This window comes from Festucalex cinctus, chromosome 3 (assembly GCF_051991245.1).
Source record: "Festucalex cinctus isolate MCC-2025b chromosome 3, RoL_Fcin_1.0, whole genome shotgun sequence".
In the NCBI taxonomy this organism is placed as follows: domain Eukaryota; kingdom Metazoa; phylum Chordata; class Actinopteri; order Syngnathiformes; family Syngnathidae; genus Festucalex; species Festucalex cinctus.
The window spans coordinates 15,506,621-15,530,947 of NC_135413.1; the positions used below are offsets into that span (position 1 = coordinate 15,506,621).

The 24,327-nt window shown below is 39.7% G+C and overlaps 1 protein-coding gene across 2 annotated transcripts; it reads left to right on the forward strand.

Annotated features, from left to right (window-relative positions):
- Nucleotides 1-547: 547 nt before the first annotated feature.
- Nucleotides 548-24,045, forward strand: ptpn5 (protein tyrosine phosphatase non-receptor type 5). 2 transcript variants are annotated; one of them, XM_077516026.1, is made up of 14 exons: nt 548-856; nt 6,603-6,706; nt 11,470-11,746; nt 12,247-12,369; nt 12,716-12,811; nt 16,972-17,228; nt 18,442-18,634; nt 19,010-19,094; nt 20,071-20,150; nt 20,292-20,429; nt 20,532-20,642; nt 21,958-22,118; nt 22,278-22,391; nt 22,745-24,045. In XM_077516026.1, exons 3-14 carry the CDS (start codon nt 11,477-11,479, stop codon nt 22,836-22,838), a joined length of 1,722 nt encoding a protein of 573 aa, XP_077372152.1. In that variant the 5' UTR covers nt 548-856; nt 6,603-6,706; nt 11,470-11,476; the 3' UTR covers nt 22,839-24,045. The 2 variants fall into 2 exon arrangements, with proteins under 2 accessions (XP_077372152.1, XP_077372153.1); XM_077516027.1 differs by lacking the exon at nt 548-856 and adding an exon at nt 920-1,046.
- The last annotated feature ends 282 nt before the right edge of the window (nt 24,046-24,327 follow it).

Genomic DNA, 24,327 nt, shown 5'->3' on the forward strand with positions numbered 1-24,327 from the left:
TTTAGTTTAAACTTATCAGTTCAATTTCCATAGCTAGAAATTCCCATTTTAATTGATGTGGCAATGTGAGTGGCTTCAAACAAACAAAAGATGGTCTGACCTGAGTTGTTTAACAAACCCAAATGTAAAAACAATGCAGTAAATTAAAAGATGGAATTCTGATCTTTTGTCTCATATTCATCTTTTGATCTGAAACTCAAATGTCTTCAATATGCAACAAAAACAAAGGAATTGATCTCACCATTCCAACACATTTGTAGGCGGCTGCATCAAATTTCAACTTATGGTGAAATGAATGGTGCAGGTAGGCCACTCGCCACTGTAACCAAATGTACATGGATATTGCCTCTGTGTCTTTGTAAAGCTATCTAACCGCTTAGCAAATGTATACTTCTAAAAATATCCATAAAACAAATGGATACATTATTTGGACGATATCGTCGATGTCCCAATGTGATGAATCCACATTCCCCCTCTCTCGCTCTAGCTCGCTGTCCTCTCTCACTCGCGCTCCCTCGTTCTTGCTCTGTTGCCAAGGCTACCGCACAGCCTCTTTGCTGCATATACCTAGATGAAGCTGCCGCCTGTGGATCTCACTCTGCTCCAGGATACAAACAATAGCGAACCCATCGCACTAGTCTAGCGCCCTTTCTCACAGGCAAACACCCACCACATAAGTCCCCTTGGCCTCGGCTAACCTCGCACGCATCGTCGGTCTGTCTCCTCCTCGCATGCGAGCGAGCACGCTTCGTCTCCAGCAGGCAGAGGAGCAGCAAAGGAATTGGTGTTTGGCTGCTGCTCTTTGGCTCAGAGGGAGAAGAGCGCCAGATGGCCATTTGAAAGAGAGCTCAGTCAGGTAAGAGGACTTATCCTAACCAGACTTAAGACTGGGGATGAGTGTTCCGGCCCTCCCTCGGTCTCTCCCCCTCCGTGGTTGTGCGACATGAGGTGAATACCAATAGCACGATGAAGCCCCTTAGTTCATATGGCTGCTGTGCTCTCCTGGCTGTGAAAACATACCGTGATGTAGCCTGCACGAACAACAGGTTGGTTCCTCATCAGCCTTGTATTTTCATATTCCTTTATTGTCGTTGAAAGATTGACTCATACGTGTGTGTGCATGTGAAACAATGAGGGAGTTACCAGCGAGAGATGCAACAGTCCACCTCCCTGGGTGATTCATTACTAATCCATCCCTCTCTGCTGTGCGTGGTTGCTCGAGCGCACCGTAGATGCGAACGTGATATGAATGGCCTTTTGTCTAAGTATGAATGACTGCCTGGGATTGCCATTCTTGCTTCAATGTTGTGATGCAGCGCACTCATGTCATGCAGTTTTCCGTCAACGCCACAAATCCAGATTTAGCTCCTTCAGCCTGTAAAGCATATTTGAATTATTCTCGCAATACAGCTGAGGTTGAATTGCATGTTTACATGTGATGTGGATGGATGAGATTCTTATTTGAATTCCCACAGGTATTGTAGAAAGCAACTGTAGGAGTAGAGTAAACTAATTGAATGTGATTGATGATCTCCACCCCCCGGAGCACGGCAGGATGTCACATTTCAACTTCAAGGTCATTTCTTGTAAGCTAGTGTTTGTATTAATGATCATCACTAAGAGGTCAATGAGGTAGGTCTTGGCACTGGTGACTCAATCTCATGTTTCCGTTCTCTCATCACTTTCACAAAGGGTTTCCTCTTTAGCCCATCTCGCTGCCACATAAGCACTTCAGCAGTACACTTGATACTCATCTTTGCGTCAGCATGAAAAAGGAAATAATGCTGTACTTGTACATTTCTGTACATTCCTCAAACTACTAATATAGTAACTATGGTTACTCTTCATTTGGAGGAAAGGTGGCACGTACTGCCTCATTAGATCCACCAGATGTCTGTTTTTTTTTTTTTTTTCTTAATTCAACAGAGTGCACACAGTTGAATTCACATGTATTAATGTAATGTAATGTAATGTAATGTAATGTAATGTAATAGAATGTAATAGAATGTATGGCATTCCACAGGGTTCAATTCTGGGGCCTCTGCTGATTTCATTGTATCTGCTGCCCCCTGGGTTCCATCTTAAGAAATCAACAGAGTTGAGTTGAGTGACGGGAGTCAGTGGATGATTTGCAGCGCCAAGTTGAGCAGAGATGAGGAATGAAAGAACACAACACTTGTTGAATTGAAGATGAAGAGAGCCAGATTGGATGAAAAGGATACTCTCCCTGTTCATTTTGTTCATCTTACCTATGTCTTGAATTTGAGGAGGAGTTTTGTTGTTCAAAAAAGAAAGTTTCAGTCAATGCACATAGGAAAGTGGAGGGGTGCAAGACCTCCAGCAAGGTTAAGAAATACTGCATTAGAAGCTAGGATTGTTAGCTAACGTTAACTTATGTGGTGTCGTACACGTCAGAGGTGTTTCATTGTTTCAAACTGTACAGTCCAGCACGGCCAAACGTGGGTCATCTCTTGAAAGTTGCTTTGGATCTTTGCCCAGCTGAGGTGCTCATGCCATGGAGGGAAAGCTCTCTGTGGTGGTGTTTTTTTTTATTTTATTTTTTTTATGTAAATTAGCATCATTGTTATGTAACTGTGGTGCTAGTGGGGGAAGTACAAAACGGCTTGCTCAGAGACACACTTTCAGAAATAGGCAGCTAACAGATTTATTTGTTGTTTAATTTCACACTTGGTGGGTGGGAAAGCACACCAGAGTAAAGCCAAATCAAGTAAAAAGTCTTTTTTTTTGTCTGTAATGCATCCCCTTTAAGATATAAAAAAAATTAAAAAATACAACAACAAAAAATTCTATACAAAAAACCTAGATATTCTAGAAAATTGGTTAACCTCAACATTGGCTTTTGAAACAATTTGAAAAAAATGGAAATAGAGTTGAAGCGGTGCATAGAGGTGAAGCGGTACATTTACCAAAATAAAATTTAAACATAAAAATAATAACTCACCCAGTCTTGCCTTTAATTATTTTTATAGCACCTGGAGCACCATGACAAGGGGGAAAACAATTCGCCATATATGTGTTTGCTGATCTGATGGTGTTTAGTAGGGATGAGTGGATCGATACCAAAATATCGATATTTCGATCCAACATGTTTAGTTTTAAGTATCGATCCCCAAGAAGAAAGCATAGTAATAATCATGGGAGTAGTAGTACAAAAAAATACAAAGAAAATTAAAGCATGGTCGTAGTCATAGGAGGAGGATGAGGAGGAGGGGAAGGCTAACTCTTAGCTTGTCTTAGCTTGTCTGGTCTTGTCATTTTTATCCTGTGAGTGACTTGATACAAACGCTCAATAAAATCAGAACACACAAATAATTAAGGATATGTAAGCAGAAATGATGCATAGATTTAATGGTCGGTCAGCAGTTTTCTGAGCACTGTGAAGGGAAAATCTCTTTTAGCACATCTCACACCAAAGAATAATTAGTCAAGATTGTCTTTCAGAAACATCTGAAGAAGCTGTTGACTTTGATCACAGGTGAGGAAAGGAAAAAAATAATTTGGACCCGATTGCCAGTATGTGTATGTGTAATTCCTTTTGAGTCGGCTGTCTGTTTAGTCGGCATGACAGCCTTAAGTCTTTTTTTGACAGACAAACTGACATTAAACTGAGCTCGATGAACTCTACATTTCAACAAGTAGCAAAGCAAATGCATGTCTTGACCAAGAAGCAGTCTACAATGTACCTGAGAGCTATCTGAAAAGTTTAATAATACATCTTGTAAAGTCTGTAGGGTATAGTTTAGTGTATTGTCATTGGAAAGTAAATTTAAGGATAAAATATTGTCATCCTGGTACTGTATGCAACTTGCCAGTGGTTGGTGTCCCACTATTTTTTCCATTGGGGGGGAAAAAAAAGCCACTTGGAATGGTTGGTAAAACCTTCACACCCGGCTTTGGAAAGCAGTGCACCAATGTAAAAATAGAAAAGGCACATGGTGACATGCTGTTATGCCTCCATTATTTTCCAGACAGAGGAAGAAGGATCATCAGGAATATCCATTAAAACATGAGCCATCTGTCACCCAAAGAGAAAAATAATGACAGTAATTCCCCACGTTCGTGAAATCTCTGCCCGTAGACAAGGATTCCGCTAAGTGAATGGTTTCGTTTGCACTCACTTTGATGTGTTAATGAGTGCAGATGAATAGAATGTAAATGATCTATATGAAGATGAAGAGGGCGGGGTTTGTATGGATGCAAAGCCAGAGGACCCTCATTGAGGAATCAGCCCGATTCACAGCATAAATCCCCTCTAATGTATGTGTCCAGATTATTGTCACTTTCTGATTTAATTTTGTGAGCACATTGTCATGAAAATGGACAGATTTTGGTCTGTCTGTTTGTCTATCTGTCTAGCTAGCTAGCTAGCTAGCTATCTGTCCTGTCTGTCTAGCTAGCAAGCCATCAATCTGACGTGTTGTAGTCACATTTATGAAATTTCCCGCTAAAAGATACTGAAATAAAATGTACCTTAGCATAAATTTAGCCAACGTTAAGAGTCATTTCAGGTGTTAAATGTATACAATAAAAATTGTGTGGGGGTGCGTGTGTGTGTGTTGTTTGTCTTATGGCCATATTCGGTTTCTGCAATGTTAAAGGGATACTTGACTCATTGAGCCATTTTCAGCAGTTAAAGAGTCAATATTTTGTCAATAATTAATGTGGTAATGTCATTATTTTTCATGTACAATTAATATCTTTATTTATTTATTTTTACTTACTGTCGACTGATGATGACATCACCTTTGGTGAGGAAGTAGGTAACGACCAATCATTACCTTACGTTACCTACTTCCTCAGCACAGGTGATGTCATCATCAGTCGACAGGAAGAGGGGGAAAAAATCGTTTTTAAAGGTATTAATTGTACATGAAAAATAATGCAGTTATCAAATTAATTTTGGACAAAATATGAACTTTTCACTGCTGAAAATTGTTCAATGAGTCAAGTATAACTTTAAGGACCATGTGCGCCTACTGTATTGTTTTTCAATTAGCCAGGGACCAAGTCAGCTGCGTGCCATCCCACAATGAAACAAAAGCTGCGTAATTTTCCTTTCTATCTGTGCCCAGCTACCAAAAGAAAGAAATCACTCCCTTAGACTGCACTTTGCAGGTGTCTTCCTGCTTCTGCCATGTATAGTGTAGAGTGTGTAAAGTGCGCCACATTTAAAGGGATTGAGAGAATCCCCTTTGACTGGACACATCTGCAATCAGACCGCTTCTTTTTAACTGTGCCTAGCTGAGTCGTTTTAGGAAATTGCTGTGTGTGAAACTTTGTGTGGTGGCCCCACGCCTTGCACATTTGCGGCACATGAAATTAGGGCCCTAATACGTTTACCTTGAAAAATAAAAGCAACAATATGTGTGACAAACTTGCACACCACTTCTCTTGTGCTTGAGCCTGTGTCTCTGTGCGTTCATAGGTGTGTGAGAACTGAATATAAGATTTGGGTAACCATGGTTACCAAAACGCCAGCCTCACTGCGTCATTGCGTCAGCCTGCTTCACCACCTATTCATCCCTGCATCCACTCACCTGTCCATCTGTGTCTTGTGAAATTTCACAGTTCCTCCTACACACAATATTCTCCGCCATTCGCTTGCGTGTATACTTTGCATGCATGTATGAGTTTGAGTTTGAGTTTGGTTTATTAAAAGGACAGTGTACAGTAACATTAAAAAGATGGCTGCACCAGATTTAGCAATATGCTAATTTCCATCTGTAGTCCTCATAAAATAAAATTACATAACAGTTAAAAACTACATACATACAACATACGGAGCACCAAAATTACATTCAACTAACATATGAAGTGTCAGATACACAATACAGCATTGTTAAATTACATATCCTATAAGATAAAAGAGGCAGAATTATACACAACATCAATTTACAAATCTATAACACGCGTAAAATACATAAATCGTAGAGGTAGTAGTTATGTTTGCTATTGAAGCAGCAACAGTTATAGTTATGTTGTATGTATGCGTGTTGCCATGGCTACAGGCTGGGAGAACTGGTGTCATCACTTCAAAACCACCTTCACAGCGAGCGAGAGAAAAACACTCAGAGGTGCAGCTTCACTGTGTGCATCACCTGTATACACACACACACACACCCCCACACACACACACATTGACGTGGTCTCATTTTGCACGGAGCTCCTGCTATTGGTTCACAGCATGGCACAGAGGGAAAAGAGGGGGATGAGAGAAAAGGAAGCTCATGCATACAGATTGTAACTGAAGCAATCAAAATGTTTTGGGCGAGTGTTCGGCTGGATTCATGTCTGCCTCTGCGAATGAGAGTGCGGGAAGCGAAGGAAACGGAAGAAGACATTAACAGTTTACTGTGTCACCTTACAGCCCTAGCCTGAACGCACAGCTGGCAGCTGACGAGAGTGCTACTCAGATGGAGGATTACTAACCCTGCCTCAGCAGGACTGCTCATGCTTGAGTCACAAAGAGGCTTCATCGTGTATTTCCGGACATGATTTAGGCTGTGATTAGACTGTCTAACAATGTCTTTACTCACAAATATATAGCATTCGAAGAATGTCTGTCATCTTCTGCCTTACAGGTTGCAGCTCAATGGCCAACATTGACTGGTTGCCGCAAGATACAGGATTTATCTTCATCATGTGATCTGACTCCCACGCCATCCTTTTCTTCGCTCCACCTCAAGTAAGTGAGCCATGCGACCAGCTGGCTGTTTTTCAAATATCTTTCAAGTGTTTTTTTTGTCTTGTTTGTAGTCATTGATAAAATAAATCATCAAATAAATAAGAAACACTTGCTTAAAGTCACTTGTGACCGAATTAATGGGGCTGCTTGACTGGAAACAAATCTGAAGACGAAGACGTTCATGCTTATGGGCCCCATTGGTGCAGGCTTGGCAACCAGGCCTCTTCCATTGAACCCCAATTGCAGTCCTAGCTACAGAGGGGGCACCTGGTGACCTGTGTTTGGGCGAGTTTAAATTAAATAAAATCACATTTTTGCCCAGAGGGATCCTCACAGGCATGGAGCCCCCCAAACCTTGCTCCTAGGATATATGGGACACACAACGCTTTCCACTACGAAAGGTGATGGCTCAGGGAAGTGAGGAGTACCGGTAACTCAAAAAAATAAATAAATAAATAAAAATCCAAAAAAGTGTAAACAAGAGATGATAGGCTATTGACAAATAGTGTTGGGACTAACGACCTTATATTCATCACGTTACATAACAAAACTACTTTTTTGCTCTAACTTCTAACGTAACTCTTTACATTTTCCCCTTCTATAACAGCCCTATAGTTATTGAATGAGCGTTACTAAAATTATTTATGTTACGTGATCCAGGTGAAAAGTCTCCCCCTGCAGCGCCGTGGCAGACTGAGATCTCGTAGTTCTGTAGGAGGTGCTCATGTTGTTTACGGAAGACGGATGCCCGGAGCTGTTGAGATTACTTTAAAAACATCTCTCTCCCGTCATCGGGCGGGATCGGCATTTGCTGTTGGTGTTGTGTGTGTGCGGGTTTATAACTTGTGTTATGGTGCGGATGGATAGAACGGATTTCAACAACTATGCGCGCTCTATGTCGCTCAATGGCTCATTGCCGAATGGCCATTCTCATGCAACGATATTGAGCATGCACAGAATGGCGGCCTCGAACCTGTAGCTAACTCGCTTTGTGCTTCAAAAGAAAAGACTCGTTATCCCCTCGGAAGGCAGTTCCGACACGAAAGCGAGTGGTCTCGTGCCTCCTACTTCCTTTCCTCCGTGACCGGGACGGGTTCCCATGACTACAGGGGTTGCGCAAAAAGTGTTTCCATTATACTTTAGCGAAACACTTCTATTTCAATAACTCTCAAAAAACACTTCATAAGAGCCTAAAAACGTTTTTGGTGATATTTGATTTCCCCCCCCCCCCCCCCCCGAAAACCTGTACAGTATTTCCATTACCAGCACTTCCTTTTGCGCAACCCTGAGAGTAATGGAAACGCACCTAGTCGAGTGGAAAGCGGAATCGGATCAGAAGTTTGAAAGACTTCTCTTGAGATTCAACCATTAGTTTGAGAGCTAGAAAGGAACAAATGGTGCCTCTGGCTCTGCAGTCTACAGGTATACCTCGATGGGCCAAATTGCGTGTTGATTTGCCACTTGAGATCAATTATGTTATTTTTTTTTACGCAGTAATTTGTGCATAATTAATTGATCTAGATTATCTAGTGACATATAAATAAATATATATATATATATATATTAGTGTTGTTCCGATACCGGTTTTTTTTTTTGGCTCCCGATACCGATACCCACCTTTGCCGTATCGGCCGATACCGATACCATACCGATACTTAAGGTTTTTTTTTCCTCAACATGAAAAAGCTGTCCTGCCATTTGTTCAGAGCATTCAAGGGCCAAAAGGATATCTTAGATCGGCATGCAGCGAACATGTCACATATGTCACTAAATGTCGTGGATGAGAAAGACACAACATGCTGCATCCAAAATCCAATATTAATGTTGGAATTAATGGTATCGGCATGTTACTTGTGAGCAGTCACCGATACCGATACCACTGTTTTTTCAGTATCGGCACCTCTGCAGATACCAGTATCTGTATCGGAATATATATATATATATATATATATATATATATATATATATATATATATATATATATATATATATATATATATATATATATATATATATATATATATATATATATATATATATATATATATATATATATATTCCGATACAGATACTGGTATCTGCAGAGTTTTTTAAAAAGATTAAATAAAGTGGGATATGGTGTCTTCTTGGCGTGGCAACATAGAGCTGCTGACCAACAACCAAAACAAAATAAAACTCAGAGTGGATCATGACAGGAACAAAATACGAAGTATATGCATGGATGCGTGCATTTGTATGTGTGTGCGTGTGTTGGGGTGCGCACTGCGCACGCATGTGTGTCTGTTTTTGGTAGATGTTGATGCTCAGGACGGTTGACAGGGATGAGAGCCACTCTGTTGCCAAGGCGACGGACAGGGCTGTAAACACATTACCCCTGACTCATCTCTCCACAATGGAGAATCTCTCGCTCACATACACACATACACGCGCACGCACGCGCACACACATGCACACACGCATATTCTTTTCCTATCTCACTCACTCGTTCTCTCTCATTTCAAATATCACACCCATCACACACAAACTGACAAACACAACGAGGCAATGAGCAGGCCATTGAAGTGGAAATGATTGTATTATGTACAGTTTTTTGTTGTTGTTGTTGTTTTTTTAGAAGGTACACAGCAGATATAAGCAACTCGGAGCGTTACAGCACATAGTTGGATGGTTCTGAACACAAGCTTTGAATTGTTTTTGTTTGTTTGTTTGTTTGTTTGTTTGTTTGTTTGTTTGTTTGTTTGTTTGTTTGTAAATATTACTAATTGACAAAGGATGGAACCATTGCAAATTTGTCTTTTTTTTTTTTTTTCAAATCTATATGCACTGGCCTGTGCAAAAGTCCCCACTTGTAACCACTTTAATTTTCTTGTTTACATAAGATTGTGGTGAGGAATTGTATAAACGTGCACATGCGAGAATTTCTTTCTAGTGTTTGAGTTTAAACTAGTGCTGTCAAAGTTAAAGCGTTAACTAATTAATTGAAAGGGCTGTCTGCCGGTTTCACTCAGGAAAATGCACTTTTTAAATACAGGATTTAAACACACAAACTTCTTATTTATAGATATGGGCTTTTCTTAACATGTGGGGGTGATTTCGTCCTAAAACCCCACACCCCCAGCCTGTATTTTGCCATTTTGTGTTTGTTTTGTAAACAGCGGGACGTTTCTGTGGAAAGAAAGTTTTTACAGCCCTCTAGCCAATCGCAGAGCGGGGGGGTGGCGTGTCGCAAACGGGCCGGGCGAACGTGTCAGCTGTGTGACGTCACTCACGCGGCAATTTGAAAGCACGCATGGATTATTTTATTTTATTTTTTTCACTCACTCACTCACAGAAGCTTACATGTGTGAATGATTGAGTGGAAAAAAAAAATCCGTGTGTGCTTTCAAATTGCCGCGGGAGTGACGTCACGCAGCTGACACGTTCGCCCGGCCTCGTTTGCGACACGCCACCCCCCGCTCTGCGATTGGATGGAGGGGTGTAAACACTCTTTCCACAGAAACGCCCCGCTGTTTACAAAACAAACACAAAATGGCAAAATACAGGCTGGGGGTGTGGGGGTTTAGGACAAAATCACCCCCACACGTTATGAAAAGCCTATATCTATAACTTGAGAAGTAGTTAGTTTGTTTAAATCCTGTATTTAAAAAGTGCATTTTCCTGAGTGAAACTGGCAGACAGCCACATTAATCACACAAAATTATCGCATTAACCCGTAGGGAGTATCTTATTTTGAAATGGCTTGCTCAGAACCATCAAAAAGCCCAAAACGGGTCACAATACTGCCTACTGGCTTCTCATGTATTAACAAGGATCAATCAGACTATTAATTTTGACCGCAGATGATCCTTTAGCTGACTGCAAATGGTTACGTTAAAGATAGCACAGGTTGTGTTTGAGCAATAAACAACTGCATGCATTAAAGTAAAGCATTTAATAAATGTTTGCATGTGACATTCAGAATATTTGTTCATGTCAAATTATTGGGGTCATTTTTTTTTTCATTTTAAATTATGCAAGTAATTAACTGATTAGAAAAGAGGAGGATGCGAGTGTGCGGTCGATCAAAAAATGTTGAAGACGTTCTCATAACATTAAATGTCAAAAGAATGAACACATAACAGGTGCTCGTCAAATTTGGCGGGGAAAAAAATGTTGATAAAAAGCCTTTTTAATTAAGTGATTAAACATGATTAATCAAAATTCTAAAATGTAAGTAGTCCAATTTTTAAAAATTGAATCGTTTGACATCTCTAGTTACTAGATACTAGGAAGACTCTCCTGAATCATAATGGCACCACACATTTGTCATCATCAAGGAACCAGGAAGTAACCTCTCAATTAACTTTCTTAACTTTTATTAATAGTTCCTCTTGGTACGAGGTCTAAGCTACACGATCAAAAATGCTGGGTCAAAAATAATGTAATTTTGGTCAAAACTACTTGGGTAAATTTGACCCAACTTTCTGGGGTTTTTATTGCAAAACAACCAAATTTTTGTATAAATAAATAACCCCCAAACTTTGATTGCTTTGAAACAAAACATCCCCTAAGTTGGGCCAAATTGACTAGTGGATCAAAATTGGGTTATTTTTGGGGCAGCAGTTTTAAGGGTGTATGCTACAGTTACTGTAATTACAGTACATGTGGTCATTCTATCATTGCTACTTTTCCCCATTATTATCACCTTGCCAGGGTGTTTTTATCTGTTCTCCACTTTCTCAGAATATATGCAGCATTCACGTCAAATCCTTCCCTATCAACAGGAGGATCATGACCCGCCGCCTGAGCAGCTCCACCCGTTCCCACACCGAGGACTCCATCTTCCTAAGGCCTGATGAGGACCCCGTTTGGCTGGATGAGCCCACAAAAACGGGAAAAAGAGTTGATCGAGCCTCTAAGACTGACGAGTTGCTTGGAAGCAAAGATGGGAGCATAGGGGGGCAAAGTTCACCACAAGAAGAAGTGTTTTTGCACAAAGTTTACATGTTGGTGGTTGAGTTCCACTACTGGGTCGCCCTCTTTGTCATCTCCCAAGTCACGGTATGTGAATGGGTATTAATGGGTATAGAATGAAATGTCAATGAAAAAGATATGTTTGAATGTATTTTCTTAATTTCAAGTACCAATACCAATCAGCATTTTTTTTATTAGGATATCTTTGGCCCATGAGAGCCAAATAATCAGAATAAGCAGAAATATCTTCAATCATGTACAGAAATCGGAATGCAAACTATGCGTTTCAATGGCAGGATACATTCCTTTTCTCCGTCCCTTTTCATTTACACACAAAACCTCCTTTGAAACACATCCCTGTGTACACAATACCACCATAGGCTCAAATCAGAGTGGCCTTGAAAATACACCACTGATTAGGACACTAGTCTGCACTAGGACAATTTGCATGTATTTCCGTGGTTGTGTAATTGGCCATGCTCTTTTCTTCGCTCCATGCTATTCACCTGAAAACAGCCTTGGTACTGCGCACATGTGAATGAAGGGCAGCAGCACAATGACAGTCTGCCTTCCCTGTGTCCTCTCAGGGGTACTGGATGTTCTTTGTGGCGGAAGGAAATGGGCCGTTTTCCTCTATCTATAAAGCCCTCCAGGTCATGGACTTCTATCTCGGGTTTGTCTTACCCTGCCACCCAATATTTGGAATGGACGTAAGTTGGAAAAATGACACCATGTTATTGTTTTTCTTTGATACACAGTGTAAATAAACAGCCGGTTGTTAGACTGTAATTGTTGTGCCATTTTATTACTTGCTTCAGAACACCACATTTCAATTTAAGACAAGGCAATCAATATGTGACTTATTACAGACTTCCAGCAGTACCTGAGCTAAGTTGATAAAAAAAAATATGGCATGTGGCCTCCCGACAATAGTAAATACAAATCTGCTGTCAGCAAGCGGTTTTTATCAACAAAGATAGTCTCTTCCCTACTAATCCAGAATTCAAATATGTGATACATCCCGTGTTTAATCCCTTGTCTCTCTCTGTTCTTCAGTCCATAGCAATGATGAGGGATGTGGTCAACACGACACAGCAAAGGTGGATCATCTACGTCACTGCAGGCATTGGAGTAACCATCTGTGTTGTTATGGTATGCGCAAGCTGTATCACACACTCTTATGTCAAATTCCATGTCAAATTGTGGTCTGTTTTTAATCAGTGGCTGATTATTTTGGGTAACTTTACTTAAGGCACGTTGGCAAATTATTGTGATTACTGTGTGCATGTGTTGTGTATTTTGAGTGTGTTTTGATAAAAGGCAACTGACTCTCGTGCTATATCAGATAAACATATGGCTTTTTTTGTAAATTAGGACTATAATAACACTGTAAAACACTCCAAAATCAAGGTTGAATTAGTAACTTGATTTTTCCAGCCACAGTTTGGACATGTTACTCGATTTTTGGGTGGGGGGGTCTTTTTGATTAAACAATATAAATAATAATAATAATAATAATAATAATAATAATAATTTTGTGAGGTAACAGATTTCCCTCTGTGCTGTGAACCAATAATTAAAGCTGCTCTAAGTAACAATTTCTGCGATTGGCTGGCAACCAGTTCAGGGTGTACCCCGCCTACTGCCCGAAGACAGCTGGGATAGGCTCCAGCACCCCCGCAACCCTTGTAAGGATTAAGCGGTCAAGAAAATGGATGGATGGATATAACAATTTTCCCTGAAATATCTTTGCAGCAGCCTTTTTATTTAACCATTTATGACTGAAACATCTTCTAATTACCAGATTAACACCTTATCTGTTCACAATTTTCAGACTGGATTCGAGTTCGAATTTCCCGCCCTCTGTCTGCGAATGTGATGTCATGTGCGCATTGTGTACGTGAAGGTGGAAGTGCACGGTTTCATTTTTTGGCCACAGGTGGCAATAGACATTCGAAATTCAAATTTTGTTGCATTCAGCAGCTTTAAACCTCAAAACGTAAAAACATTTCTCTTTTCTTTAACAACTTTTTTCTTTAAAAAAACTAAACTGCGGTGGATATGAGGTTTAAGAGATAAACTTGCTGTCTCTGCAATAAACACACACATACGCTCACACTAAAACCCCGCCATGGAGACTAACTTTAGTAAACAAACTTGCTGTCTGTGTTATAATGAGCAAATGTGTAAGCAAAGTGGTGAAAAAGGCTTCTGCTATGTGCTGCAAACCAGCAATTAAATATAAAAAAAAAGGGGGGGGGGGATCTAATTTCTCTTACACAACACTATTAAAAATCAGCAAATCTACACTCCTTTGTGGAGATCATTTAAGTTTACTTAACAATCTTTCCCTCCATTAACCACAAACATGTAAACAAGTTCACAAACCTCGAAAAGTAAGTAAACACCTTTACAACTCTATTTAGGGGGGCAAAACTGCTGCATTGCAGAGCTGCGACAAGAAAGTTGAACATTTTTCATAAACACCATCACGTCCACATTGTGTGGTGAGAGGCTTGCTTGCTGTGCTTTTACGTGTCCTACTGTAGAAAAAAATTATTGCTGTTTTCTTCCATGCTGTAGTTAAGCTGATTTTGTGGTGGTGCCATTGAAGGTGTGTTATTATGTTTGAAGTGTTGCCAGTGACTTGGCAATGTTTTTTTGAAAACCTTGCAGCAAAAATCTGCAGCCTGGGTCTAGTTGAATGTGTGATTTCCGTCTCCGTTTCACACTGGGTAGACACAATGCTCCCGTACTGATGCCCTGAATGAGTTTATAGTGTCTAAAATTTCAGGGTTATTATATGCATATTTGGTCCTCTCCTCTGCTCTCAACTACCATTAGCAATAACCAGAGTTTTGCTAACTCTGGACACATGATATTCTACTGTTTCAAAGGCAACACAGTTTTGTGTCTTAATTTCAGTTTCGATGGGTATAACATCCCAGGGTTGAAAGTCGAGTGCGCTAGCCAGCTAAAAACACGGGTTGCCAACCCATGACATATTGCGGTAGAACTTAAAACCAGTTGTATGCCAATCGAAGCGCAACAGTGGGTGAGTGACGCAACAAGACTTGAGGAAAGGTCCAAAACTATCCAAAGGACAGTAGTAACTGTCTCCATAACAGAATGGATTTAACAATAATTACGCTTTCTGGTGTGTCACAGAGTCCTGATCTCCACTGAATTTAGATCCTGAAAGAGTTTTATAAAGAGGAAAGGTCCAAAATTACTTTTTACCATTGCAAAGGGCTGATCTGCAGTTACAGGAAACATTTGATTGAGGTTCACAACGTTCACACTAGTGCATACTCGTCAGAGTCTCAAGTCTTTGCCCTCAAGTCCCGAGTCAAGTCTCAAGTCAAGACTGACAGGTCCCGAGTCAAGACTGACAAGTCTCAAGCGAGTCACAAGTCCTACACTTTGAGTTTCAAGTCATTTCGAGTCTTTTCAACAACATCGTAGTTTATATTATTTCGGGTGACCATAAAAGTAGGAGTCAGGGAGTGAACCCAGAGTGGTGCAGCAGATTGCCGTGTTTCCAATGTATTAGCAGTGAGATTACAGTCTCATTAACTACACAGAGAGTAACGATAATTAGCCGATAAACAACTGACATTAGCTTACTTAGTGTTCTTTGAGCAACTTTAGATGTTGAACGAAGTTCGAAGTTGGTACCTCGCCGTCAGTGATCTAATCTTGACATACTGCAATACTTTTTTTTTTTTGACCACCACAGTTTTTGTGCCCAACTAGTGGTGCAACGGATCACAAGAGTCATGGATCGGATTGTTTAAAAATAAATAAATAAATAAATAAATAATAAAATACCATTGATTTCAGATCAATAGGACTTTTTATTTAATTCTAATGTATTTTTATAAAATGCTTTTTCCCACTAATTTATATCTATCTATCTATCTATCTATCTATCTATCTATCTATCTATCTATCTATCTATATATATATATATATATATATATATATATATATATATATATATATATATATATATATATATATATATATATATATATATATATATATATATATATATATATATATATATATATATATACATACTCAAAATGTCTAACATGGCCGTTAGGATTTAGGAATACAACTTTAAGTGCAATATAAGACAAGATACATAACTATTTTATACATGGTCCATGTATAAAATAACGAGGTATCCTGCCTTACATTATTATTGCACTTGTAATGCACTTGAAGATTTGTTTCTAAAAATCATATGGCCATCTAAAAATGGCCATATTGGACATTTTGAAAATTTTTGTTGTTTTGTTTTTAAAGCTAGTGTTTCATAAAATAATTATAAATGAAGGCAAAGTTCTATTTATTTAGTTTTAATATTGAAAAATACATCTAAGTGCAATTTAAGGCACAATCCCTTCGTTTAAATAGGGTGAGTGGATTACAAAGTAGCCTAGGTCCACAATATTGGGGAAAAAAAGGAAGTGAGCTAAGCAACAGCTGTCATAGTGTTTCCAGCCAGGCAACCGATGCTAACGCTAATAGCTACTAGCCACGAACACCGGAGACTTGTACTGTATCATTTAATGACGGCGTAAATAACTTGCGGTTTCTTTGCATCCTAAATTAGCTATCTAATATACTTTTTTGGGGGTGGCATTATGATAATGGTGGTCGAAAATATGTAATTTCAATAAAAACGTCGCTAATGCAAGCCACAATGTCAAAAGGAAGTAGTCAAGCATGCGTTCGCACCACCATGCAGACAGACTTCAAAGTAAAATTCACCAAGGCTGTTACAGTACTTTGGTGTCAATGTATTATTTGGTTAGCTTTATTTTGAAATTTGCCTTAGCGTAGGCGCAGTGTTTGCGGCTTGACTTGTGCCGTGTCAGATCAGCCAGCCCAACTTACACACGTACACAAACGCGGAGTGACGCACACACACCGAGATGGAACTTAATCGTTTACGTACATTTTAATCTTTTTGTTTAGGTGGAAGAAGCAAGTTTTTCAAGTCAAAGGGCTCAAGTCCACACAAGTCACAAGTCATATTTGTTAAAGTCCAAGTTGAGTTGCAAGTCTAACATTTTGTCAAGTCGAGTCTAAAGTCATGACTCGAGTCTGACTCGAGTCCAATGGCTCAAATCCACACCTCTGATACTAGTTACACCTTTAGATCCAATCACATATTATGACCAATTTACGCTCGATTTATGTAATTCCAAAGGCACTCTTGTTATTCTTTTTCTTAGAATGGTACACTTGACCAGCTACATAACACATTCTCCTCTACTCATCTACTCATCTATCTTCAGGTTATTCACATGGTGTGTAGGTGGCGTTACGGAACCGGCTTGTGGTCGTCAGGAAGCACTTCGAGGGACATTGGAGATAGACGTCAGTCCGTGAGCCGCCAGCCCTCCTTCACCCTGTCAGAGTGGACAGATGCGCAAGAGGACCTGATGGATCTGGATGCCGTGCCTCAGACTCCTGTCTTTGAAATGGGAAGTGACAACAAGCCGGAGGGAGATGCAGCAACTCTCACAGTCACACCAGTGGGACTTCAGGAGAGGTTTGTTACTATCCCTTTTATTTATTTATTTATTTATGTATGTATTTATTTATTTATTTATTTCATCAACATACCTTGTACATTGCTGTTGTTTTAATTATTGTTGTTTTGAGTGCAAGTTCAAACAAATCTGTAAGATATCGGAATTTTTTTGGAGTCCCGATATGTTCTTATTTTTTGCTTTAAATCAGCAGTACCATGCAAAGATTTTAGCCCATTATTATATTTGCACTGGTCTCTGCCATGGTCAAACTTTTAACAAAATAAAAACAAATTGGCAGGGCACCATATTGGCGTGTTAGCAGGCTGCATCCTGGTTCATTGGGGATGGCAAACAGATGGGCAGTACCGTTATGACTCAACTGGTCGAGGACCATTGATCCCAGTAACTCAAATGGTGAATTTATGTTTTTTTGTCTACACCTTAATCGAGATACTGACCAACATTTACCGTCAAATCCTGTGTTTATGCGTCCTTAAAAAGCCGTGTATCTTGATTTGCTGGCATCCTTTATTAAACTGGCCAACAATTTCATGTTTCTAAGTGCTAAAGACATGTTAATGATTTGTGTAATTCTGTGCTGCTGAGTCCAAAAATGACATCCATTTCTTCGAATTGGCTCTAGTTTTAGGGAGACTGATATTTTTGACAATTCATTGATAATTCATTTGGGGATATCAAAAAGGCTTGTCGTTGATTCTCTAATAAAAGTGAAACAAGTGTTGTTGCTTTTAGCTTGACTACTTTTGCTGACGGTCTATATAGGTACCAGTAAACGTCTATGAAATGTTTGTTTATATATATATGGTACTGTGGGACAATTTTGGATAATTTTATATGGGATTTTTTTTTTATTTTATTTTTTTTATCTTATTCTTGGGTTTTTACGGTAATGGGTTCTCCCTTGGTCCATGTTAACCCCTCTGAACAACTGGTCATAGAAGGGTTTGCAATTTTTTTTTTTTTTTCATGTAATCATTTTTTAAATCCTGTTTACAATACGGGCTAACTTAAAAATAGCACTGTATCTCTGTCAATCTGATCTGATTTAACAGCGAATTGTAGCCATTAAAACCAAGATAGCAGTCATTCTGAATGATTAATTAGGTTACTAAAGTTAAAGGCTTGGTGCTCTTTTGATGAAATGAACACGGTTCAAAATGGTGACACATGCATGTATGTGTTTTATTGAAACCTACGTCTCTCATACAGGAGAGGCTCCAATGTTTCCCTGACGTTGGACATGTGTACACCAGGCTGCACGGAGCCTTATGGCTACGGGGCCCAGCTTTCCCCTCGGGACCAGTCAGCCCAAGAGTACCTCCGGCAGGGAACACACATCCTCACCCCTGCCATGCTACACACACGGGCCATGGATGACCAGAGCCTGCAGGCTGAGTTCTATGTGAGTGCAACAAGAGCAGGCCACCCACCTACACACTCATCAGACATACACAAAGAATCAAGGACTTACCCGCTGATAGTGTACACCCAATGGAGCGTTGTAGACCCGTAAGCTTTGCCTCTGTTTGTTAGTGGGCGAATGAAGGTTAGATCGTGCTGGCTTAATTTACATATAAACTCACAGATGATTCTACTGTCTGCGGGGGCAATCGGGGCTATGTTGAAAATTGAAAACAACTCACACAACCCTCAGTCATGCGAGTAGTTGTCTCAAAAACCTGAATCTTTACCACATGATTATCTTATGGAATGGATTGCACCTCCCACATCACAGTGGCTAATTGTTTGTTCCTGTTTGTTGCTTGTCCATTTGTAGGAAACTCCCATGAATTTTGTGGACCCTAAGGAATACAACTACCCAGGGCTTGTGAGAAAGAACCGCTACAAAACCATCTTACCAAGTAAGTAGGCTATTTTCAACACAAATATAATTACAGTAATTTCATGCAATTTTAAGGAAAATGCTTTAATTGGATATAAAAGTCTTTAAAATAAACTGTCAGTGTTTTTTTTTGTTTTTTTGGTAATTTTATATATACAGGACTGTCTCAGAAAATTAGAATATTGTGATAAAGTCCATTATTTTTTGTAATGCAATTAAATAAGCAAAAATGCCATACATTCTGGATTCATTACAAATCAACTGAAATATTGCAAGCCTTTTATTGTTTTAATATTGCTGATTATGGCATTTTTTTACTTGGTCTGAGGAAATATTCAAATATTTGAGATAGGATATTTGAGTCTTCTTAAACTGTAAGCCATAATCATCAATATTAAAATAATAAAAGGCTTGCAATATTGCAGTTGATTTGTAATGAATCCAGAACGTATGGCATTTTTTGCTTATTTAATTGCATTACAGAAAAGAATGGAATTTATCACAATATTCTAATTTTTCTGAGACATTCCTATAAGTAATACTAGTAGTATTTGGACTTGGTATCAAGAGTGGAGCACTCATATTGGTATCAGTCTGAAAAAAAGTGGCATTGAACATCCCTAATATTTAGTATTAATATTAGAAGAAAGGATCATCATGATTTTTATGATAACACTAACACCGCATAATTTACATATAAATGCAGTCCAATTAAAAAAAAAAAAAAGTGGTGTGAGCGATGATGTCATTACAAAGATAAAAATGATCAATTTGGATTGATGCTGTCAGAAAGCTATATTTATTATTGTGGTGGTTTTAATGTTTACATGTGTCTCCAAATCATCACTGCTTGAAAAGAACAGAAACAAAATAAACACATTGTTTAATCCTCATCACATCACAGGGTCAATCAAAAAAGAGATTTGAAAAGGCAGATGGAGAAGTAAAATGTCTTTTCATTTCCTTTAGTTGTTGTTAATACTTTCTACTTGCAGACACACACAGCCGAGTGATCTTAAAATCACAAGATGAAGACGATTTTCTCAGCACCTACATCAACGGCAATTATCTCAAAGTGAGTCAGATGTGCTTGTGAGCAAAACATTGATTAATCTTTGTCCGTGGATAATTTCACCTCATTTTTGGTGGAAATATTTCCACAGTTAGATATGACATTTTTATAAAAGCAAACGCTGATTGATTACATTTTGTCCAGGGTTATGGGGGTGAAGAGCGTGCCTACATCGCCACGCAGGGTCCAACGGTAAACACAGTGGGGGACTTCTGGAGGATGGTATGGCAGGAGAAGACCCCCATCATTGTAATGATCACAAACTTGGAAGAAAAAAATGAGGTTTGGTGTTGGTGATGATAATATTGTATGATGTGTGAGTGATCTGTCTCTGCACCTGTCATGTTGTTCATTTTGTGTGTTATTGTCTGTCAATTCTTCTAGAAATGTGCCGAGTACTGGCCTGAGGACACTGTGACCCATGAGGGGATTGAAATCACTGTTGTTACGGTAACGCAGGAGGACGACTACAGTCTGCGGGTGTTTACTTTGAAGGTGAGGCACGCAAAGAAATGACAAAAAAGAAAAATGGGTCTGCCAAATAATCATCGTGCCGTTTTCCCCTGTGCCTTGCGTGGAGTTTCTCTGGTTGCTCCCATATTCCAAAAGATGGCATATGCTCAATAAATGTATTTTATTGCTGTAGTTTCATTCAAAATGTGAAACTCACAGGTTTATTAATCACAGTACTTTTCAGAAGGCAAATTCCTAATTTTTACGTTAAGAAATACAGTAGGCCTAATGCTAATTGTTTCATATGTCATGTAATTAATGTAATGTAATTGGGAAGGGAATATGATGTCAAATTTGGGAGTTGTGTTAGCTGGTAGCTATAATTATCCAAATTAGCAAAAGTAAATCTTGAAATAATGTCCTGTGTGTGTGTTCTGTGTTGTATCTAAATAATACTCTATATGTTTCACTTTTTTATTGAAATAATTATCAGTGGTTTAATTATGATTTAGTCTTGGCTTGCATCTATCTCTGTGCCTTCTATATAGGTGACTCAAACTTCGATTTCTGAAGTGCTATAAAACAGGCAAAAATGTTGACATTGTGATCATATACTCAGAGGTGGAGAGAATTCAAGTCCAGAAAGTAAAATCTTGGGTTGTTTCGATACCGATACCAGTATCGGGAGAGGCCCTGATACTGCATTAAAACATGTCAATACCATTATTTCCGACGGTAATATAGGACTTTGGATGCAGCATCTTGTGTCTTGCTTGTGCATGACATTCACTGATGTGTGATGTGTTCACTGCATGCCGAGCCAAGGTATCCTATTGGCCCTTGAATGCTCTGAACCAATGGCAAGGCAGCTTTTTCATGTTGGGGAAAAAAACACCCAAAAAACTAGGTATCAGTACTGTATTAGCATCGGCCGATACTGCAAAACTGGGTATCGAAATCGGTATCAGGGGCCGGTATCGGAACAACACTAGGAAAATCCCTGCCACAGATTGGCTTTCTGCACAGGTGCTTCTACTCATCCGGCAGGTAATAAGCTCGTTTACTTGCCTGCTTGTTTAACCCTTCTTTTTTGGACTCGAGGTACAGGGAGAGCCAGTGAAGTGATTGGGCAGCAAAATCAGAACAGGAGAAGAAATTATTGGACTTTCCTGTCTGAAAATTATATCGTCACACAGTGCTCACACATCGGATACGCTGTGAACATGTTGAACAACAGGCTGATCCAAACATTTTCACCATGCTCCTGCCTCAGGGAAACAATTAAATATGACCCATCTGTTAATCTGTCACTGCTTGTGTGTCTGTTTGCATATGCGTGTGTGCGCGCACACGCCAGTGTGGTGATGAGGAGCGGAGTCTGCGGCAGTACTGGTACACCTCATGGCCTGACCAGAAGACTCCAGACAAAGCGCCACCTCTTTTGGAACTGGTACAGGAAGTGGAAAGAGCCAGAGAGGAGGCCCCGCCCACTAGTGGGCCTATAATTGTGCACTGCAGGTACGGTATCAATTTAATGTGTTTATGTATTATAGTAATTGCCAGGGGTTAATAAATCATAAAATAGCTACAATATACTTTTCATTTCACCAGTCTTCTATTGAGCAATTTTCAAAGCATGAGGCACTTATCCATTCCTCTTTGTCATCTTATTTTCAGTGCTGGCATCGGTCGGACTGGCTGCTTCATTGCCACTTCCATCCTGTGCAAGCAGCTAAGGATGGAGGCCGTGGTTGACATCCTGGGAACCACATGCCAACTGCGTCTGGACAGGTTGTTTTTTTTCCTCCTCCTTAACCTGCAGTATGTCAAGCAAGTGTGGATGGAGATACTGTAGTGGATAACCAAATTCTCCGAAATTAGGGCTGTCAAACTCCCTTTCATCGAGGGCCACGCTATAGTTATGGTTGCCCTATGGTGGGGCGGTTATAGCAGTGAAACGCCGGGGTGTGGTGGCACGCCAACAGTCATGGTTCAGTTCATACATTTTACTGTCATGGCTCAGTTCACCTTTACAGTAAATGAACAAAATGCAAAACAAACTGCTTGGAAACAAGAACAGATGTAGTGGCATTTAAAATGAAACGCTGTGTACCTCAGTTGATTGTACAATCTGTGTTCGTCAGGGGCGGGATGATCCAGACATGCGAGCAGTACCAGTTTGTGCATCACGTCCTGAGCCTGTATGAAAAGCAGCTGTCTCACGCCTCTGAAGAGTAGTGCTCGCACTCCGGCCACGCCCACACCGAGACACACCACTGTACACTGTACCGCTTCTGGCGGTATGCACCACTGCACCAAGCATCATGTCATGTGTCACCCTTTAAAAAAAAAATAAAGGTCACGTCATTATCTTCATCCATGACAGACTTGCTCAAGCGGGATTCTTGAATAGAAACCTGTACTTATTCACACTTCCCTAATAATGAAGTAAGCATGTAAATTGCTACATAATAATCCTACTACCCCGAAATGTTCTCATTTGCCATACTGAGATTATCACATTTATCTGCATGACAGACTCATGTGCAAGAAACCTGGACTGATGTGAGGGTTAAAATGCCAGGAATTTTCAAAGTTGGAAACTTTTAGGAATTAGTGAAAATCTATCAGAATAAATGAGGGGTTTTTTTGTTTGTTTTTTTTCTCTCTTTTTTTTTTTACCTGCATTTTTCTGTCTGCTGCCACTTGCTGGTCAATTCTTCCAAAGTTTTTATGAAGTTAAAAGGGCCCTATAACACCACAGCGTGACATTTACATTAAAGAGGATGTTAACCCCCAAAAATTCTTGACATGTTTTATGCAGCCCCACTAGTCTAAATATGGCTTTCTGGTTAATATTGCTTTAGTGGAATATGAGTAAAGCAGCAAAATCCATCTGTTTTTATCACTATCAGTGGGCGGCCATTTTGCCACTTGCTGTCAAGTGAAAATGACATCACAGTTGCTCAGATTACAACCAATCACAGCTCAGCTTCAGAAAACAGATGAGCTGTGATTTGTCAATGCCTGAGCCCTGAGCAACTGTGATGTCATCTACTGTCGACAGTAAGTGGCAAAATGGCCGCCCCCTGAGACAGCTGTATATGTAATGCATATATAAAATTAATCAGAAAGTCATGTTAAGACAATTGAGGCCACATGTAACATATTGTCAAGAAATGTTTAAGGTTGACTTCCTCTTTAAATATGGGTTGTTAAACTTTTTCCATCACATCTTATGATTATGATTTTAAAGGCGCACGCACACATAGAGACACAAGGCCTGTTTCTGTATTTGATACATTCAGGAGCCACCTCATCTTCAGGTTGCATGGTGCTAAGTGTTCCTTCAAGGCATGTGCAATGTAATGGAACAATGGAATGTAAAACAGTTAGGTTATTATTGAATTTATTAGGATTTTTGTGCAACCTACAGTACACTAGCTCTACCTGTGCGATTCTCATGGTTCATGATGTTTACGGTGAACACCACACGTGTTAAGGCCACATCGACAAAATATCAGACTTCACAGAGCCAGCGAGGTTGAGAGGGAGCTGCAATTCAAACCAATTGATGTGTTCAAAAATATGGCATTAGCTTGCAAATGTCCCATTCCTATTGCGCTCCTCAGAGCCACTTGCTCTGTGACGCCTCTGCTCTCAATCTCAATCGTAGCTTAAACACATTCATAAAGCAAGACGCCCATGATTGTTGTATAGACAGGTC

Coding starts and splice junctions, on each gene's coding strand:
- ptpn5 (XM_077516026.1), top strand. CDS start 11,477: ATGACCCGCCGCCTGAGCAGCTCCACCCGTTCCCACACCGAGGACTCC. Junction 20,430..20,531: donor ACTTGGAAGAAAAAAATGAG/GTTTGGTGTTGG, acceptor CAATTCTTCTAG/AAATGTGCCGAGTACTGGCC. Junction 22,392..22,744: donor TGCCAACTGCGTCTGGACAG/GTTGTTTTTTTT, acceptor TGTGTTCGTCAG/GGGCGGGATGATCCAGACAT.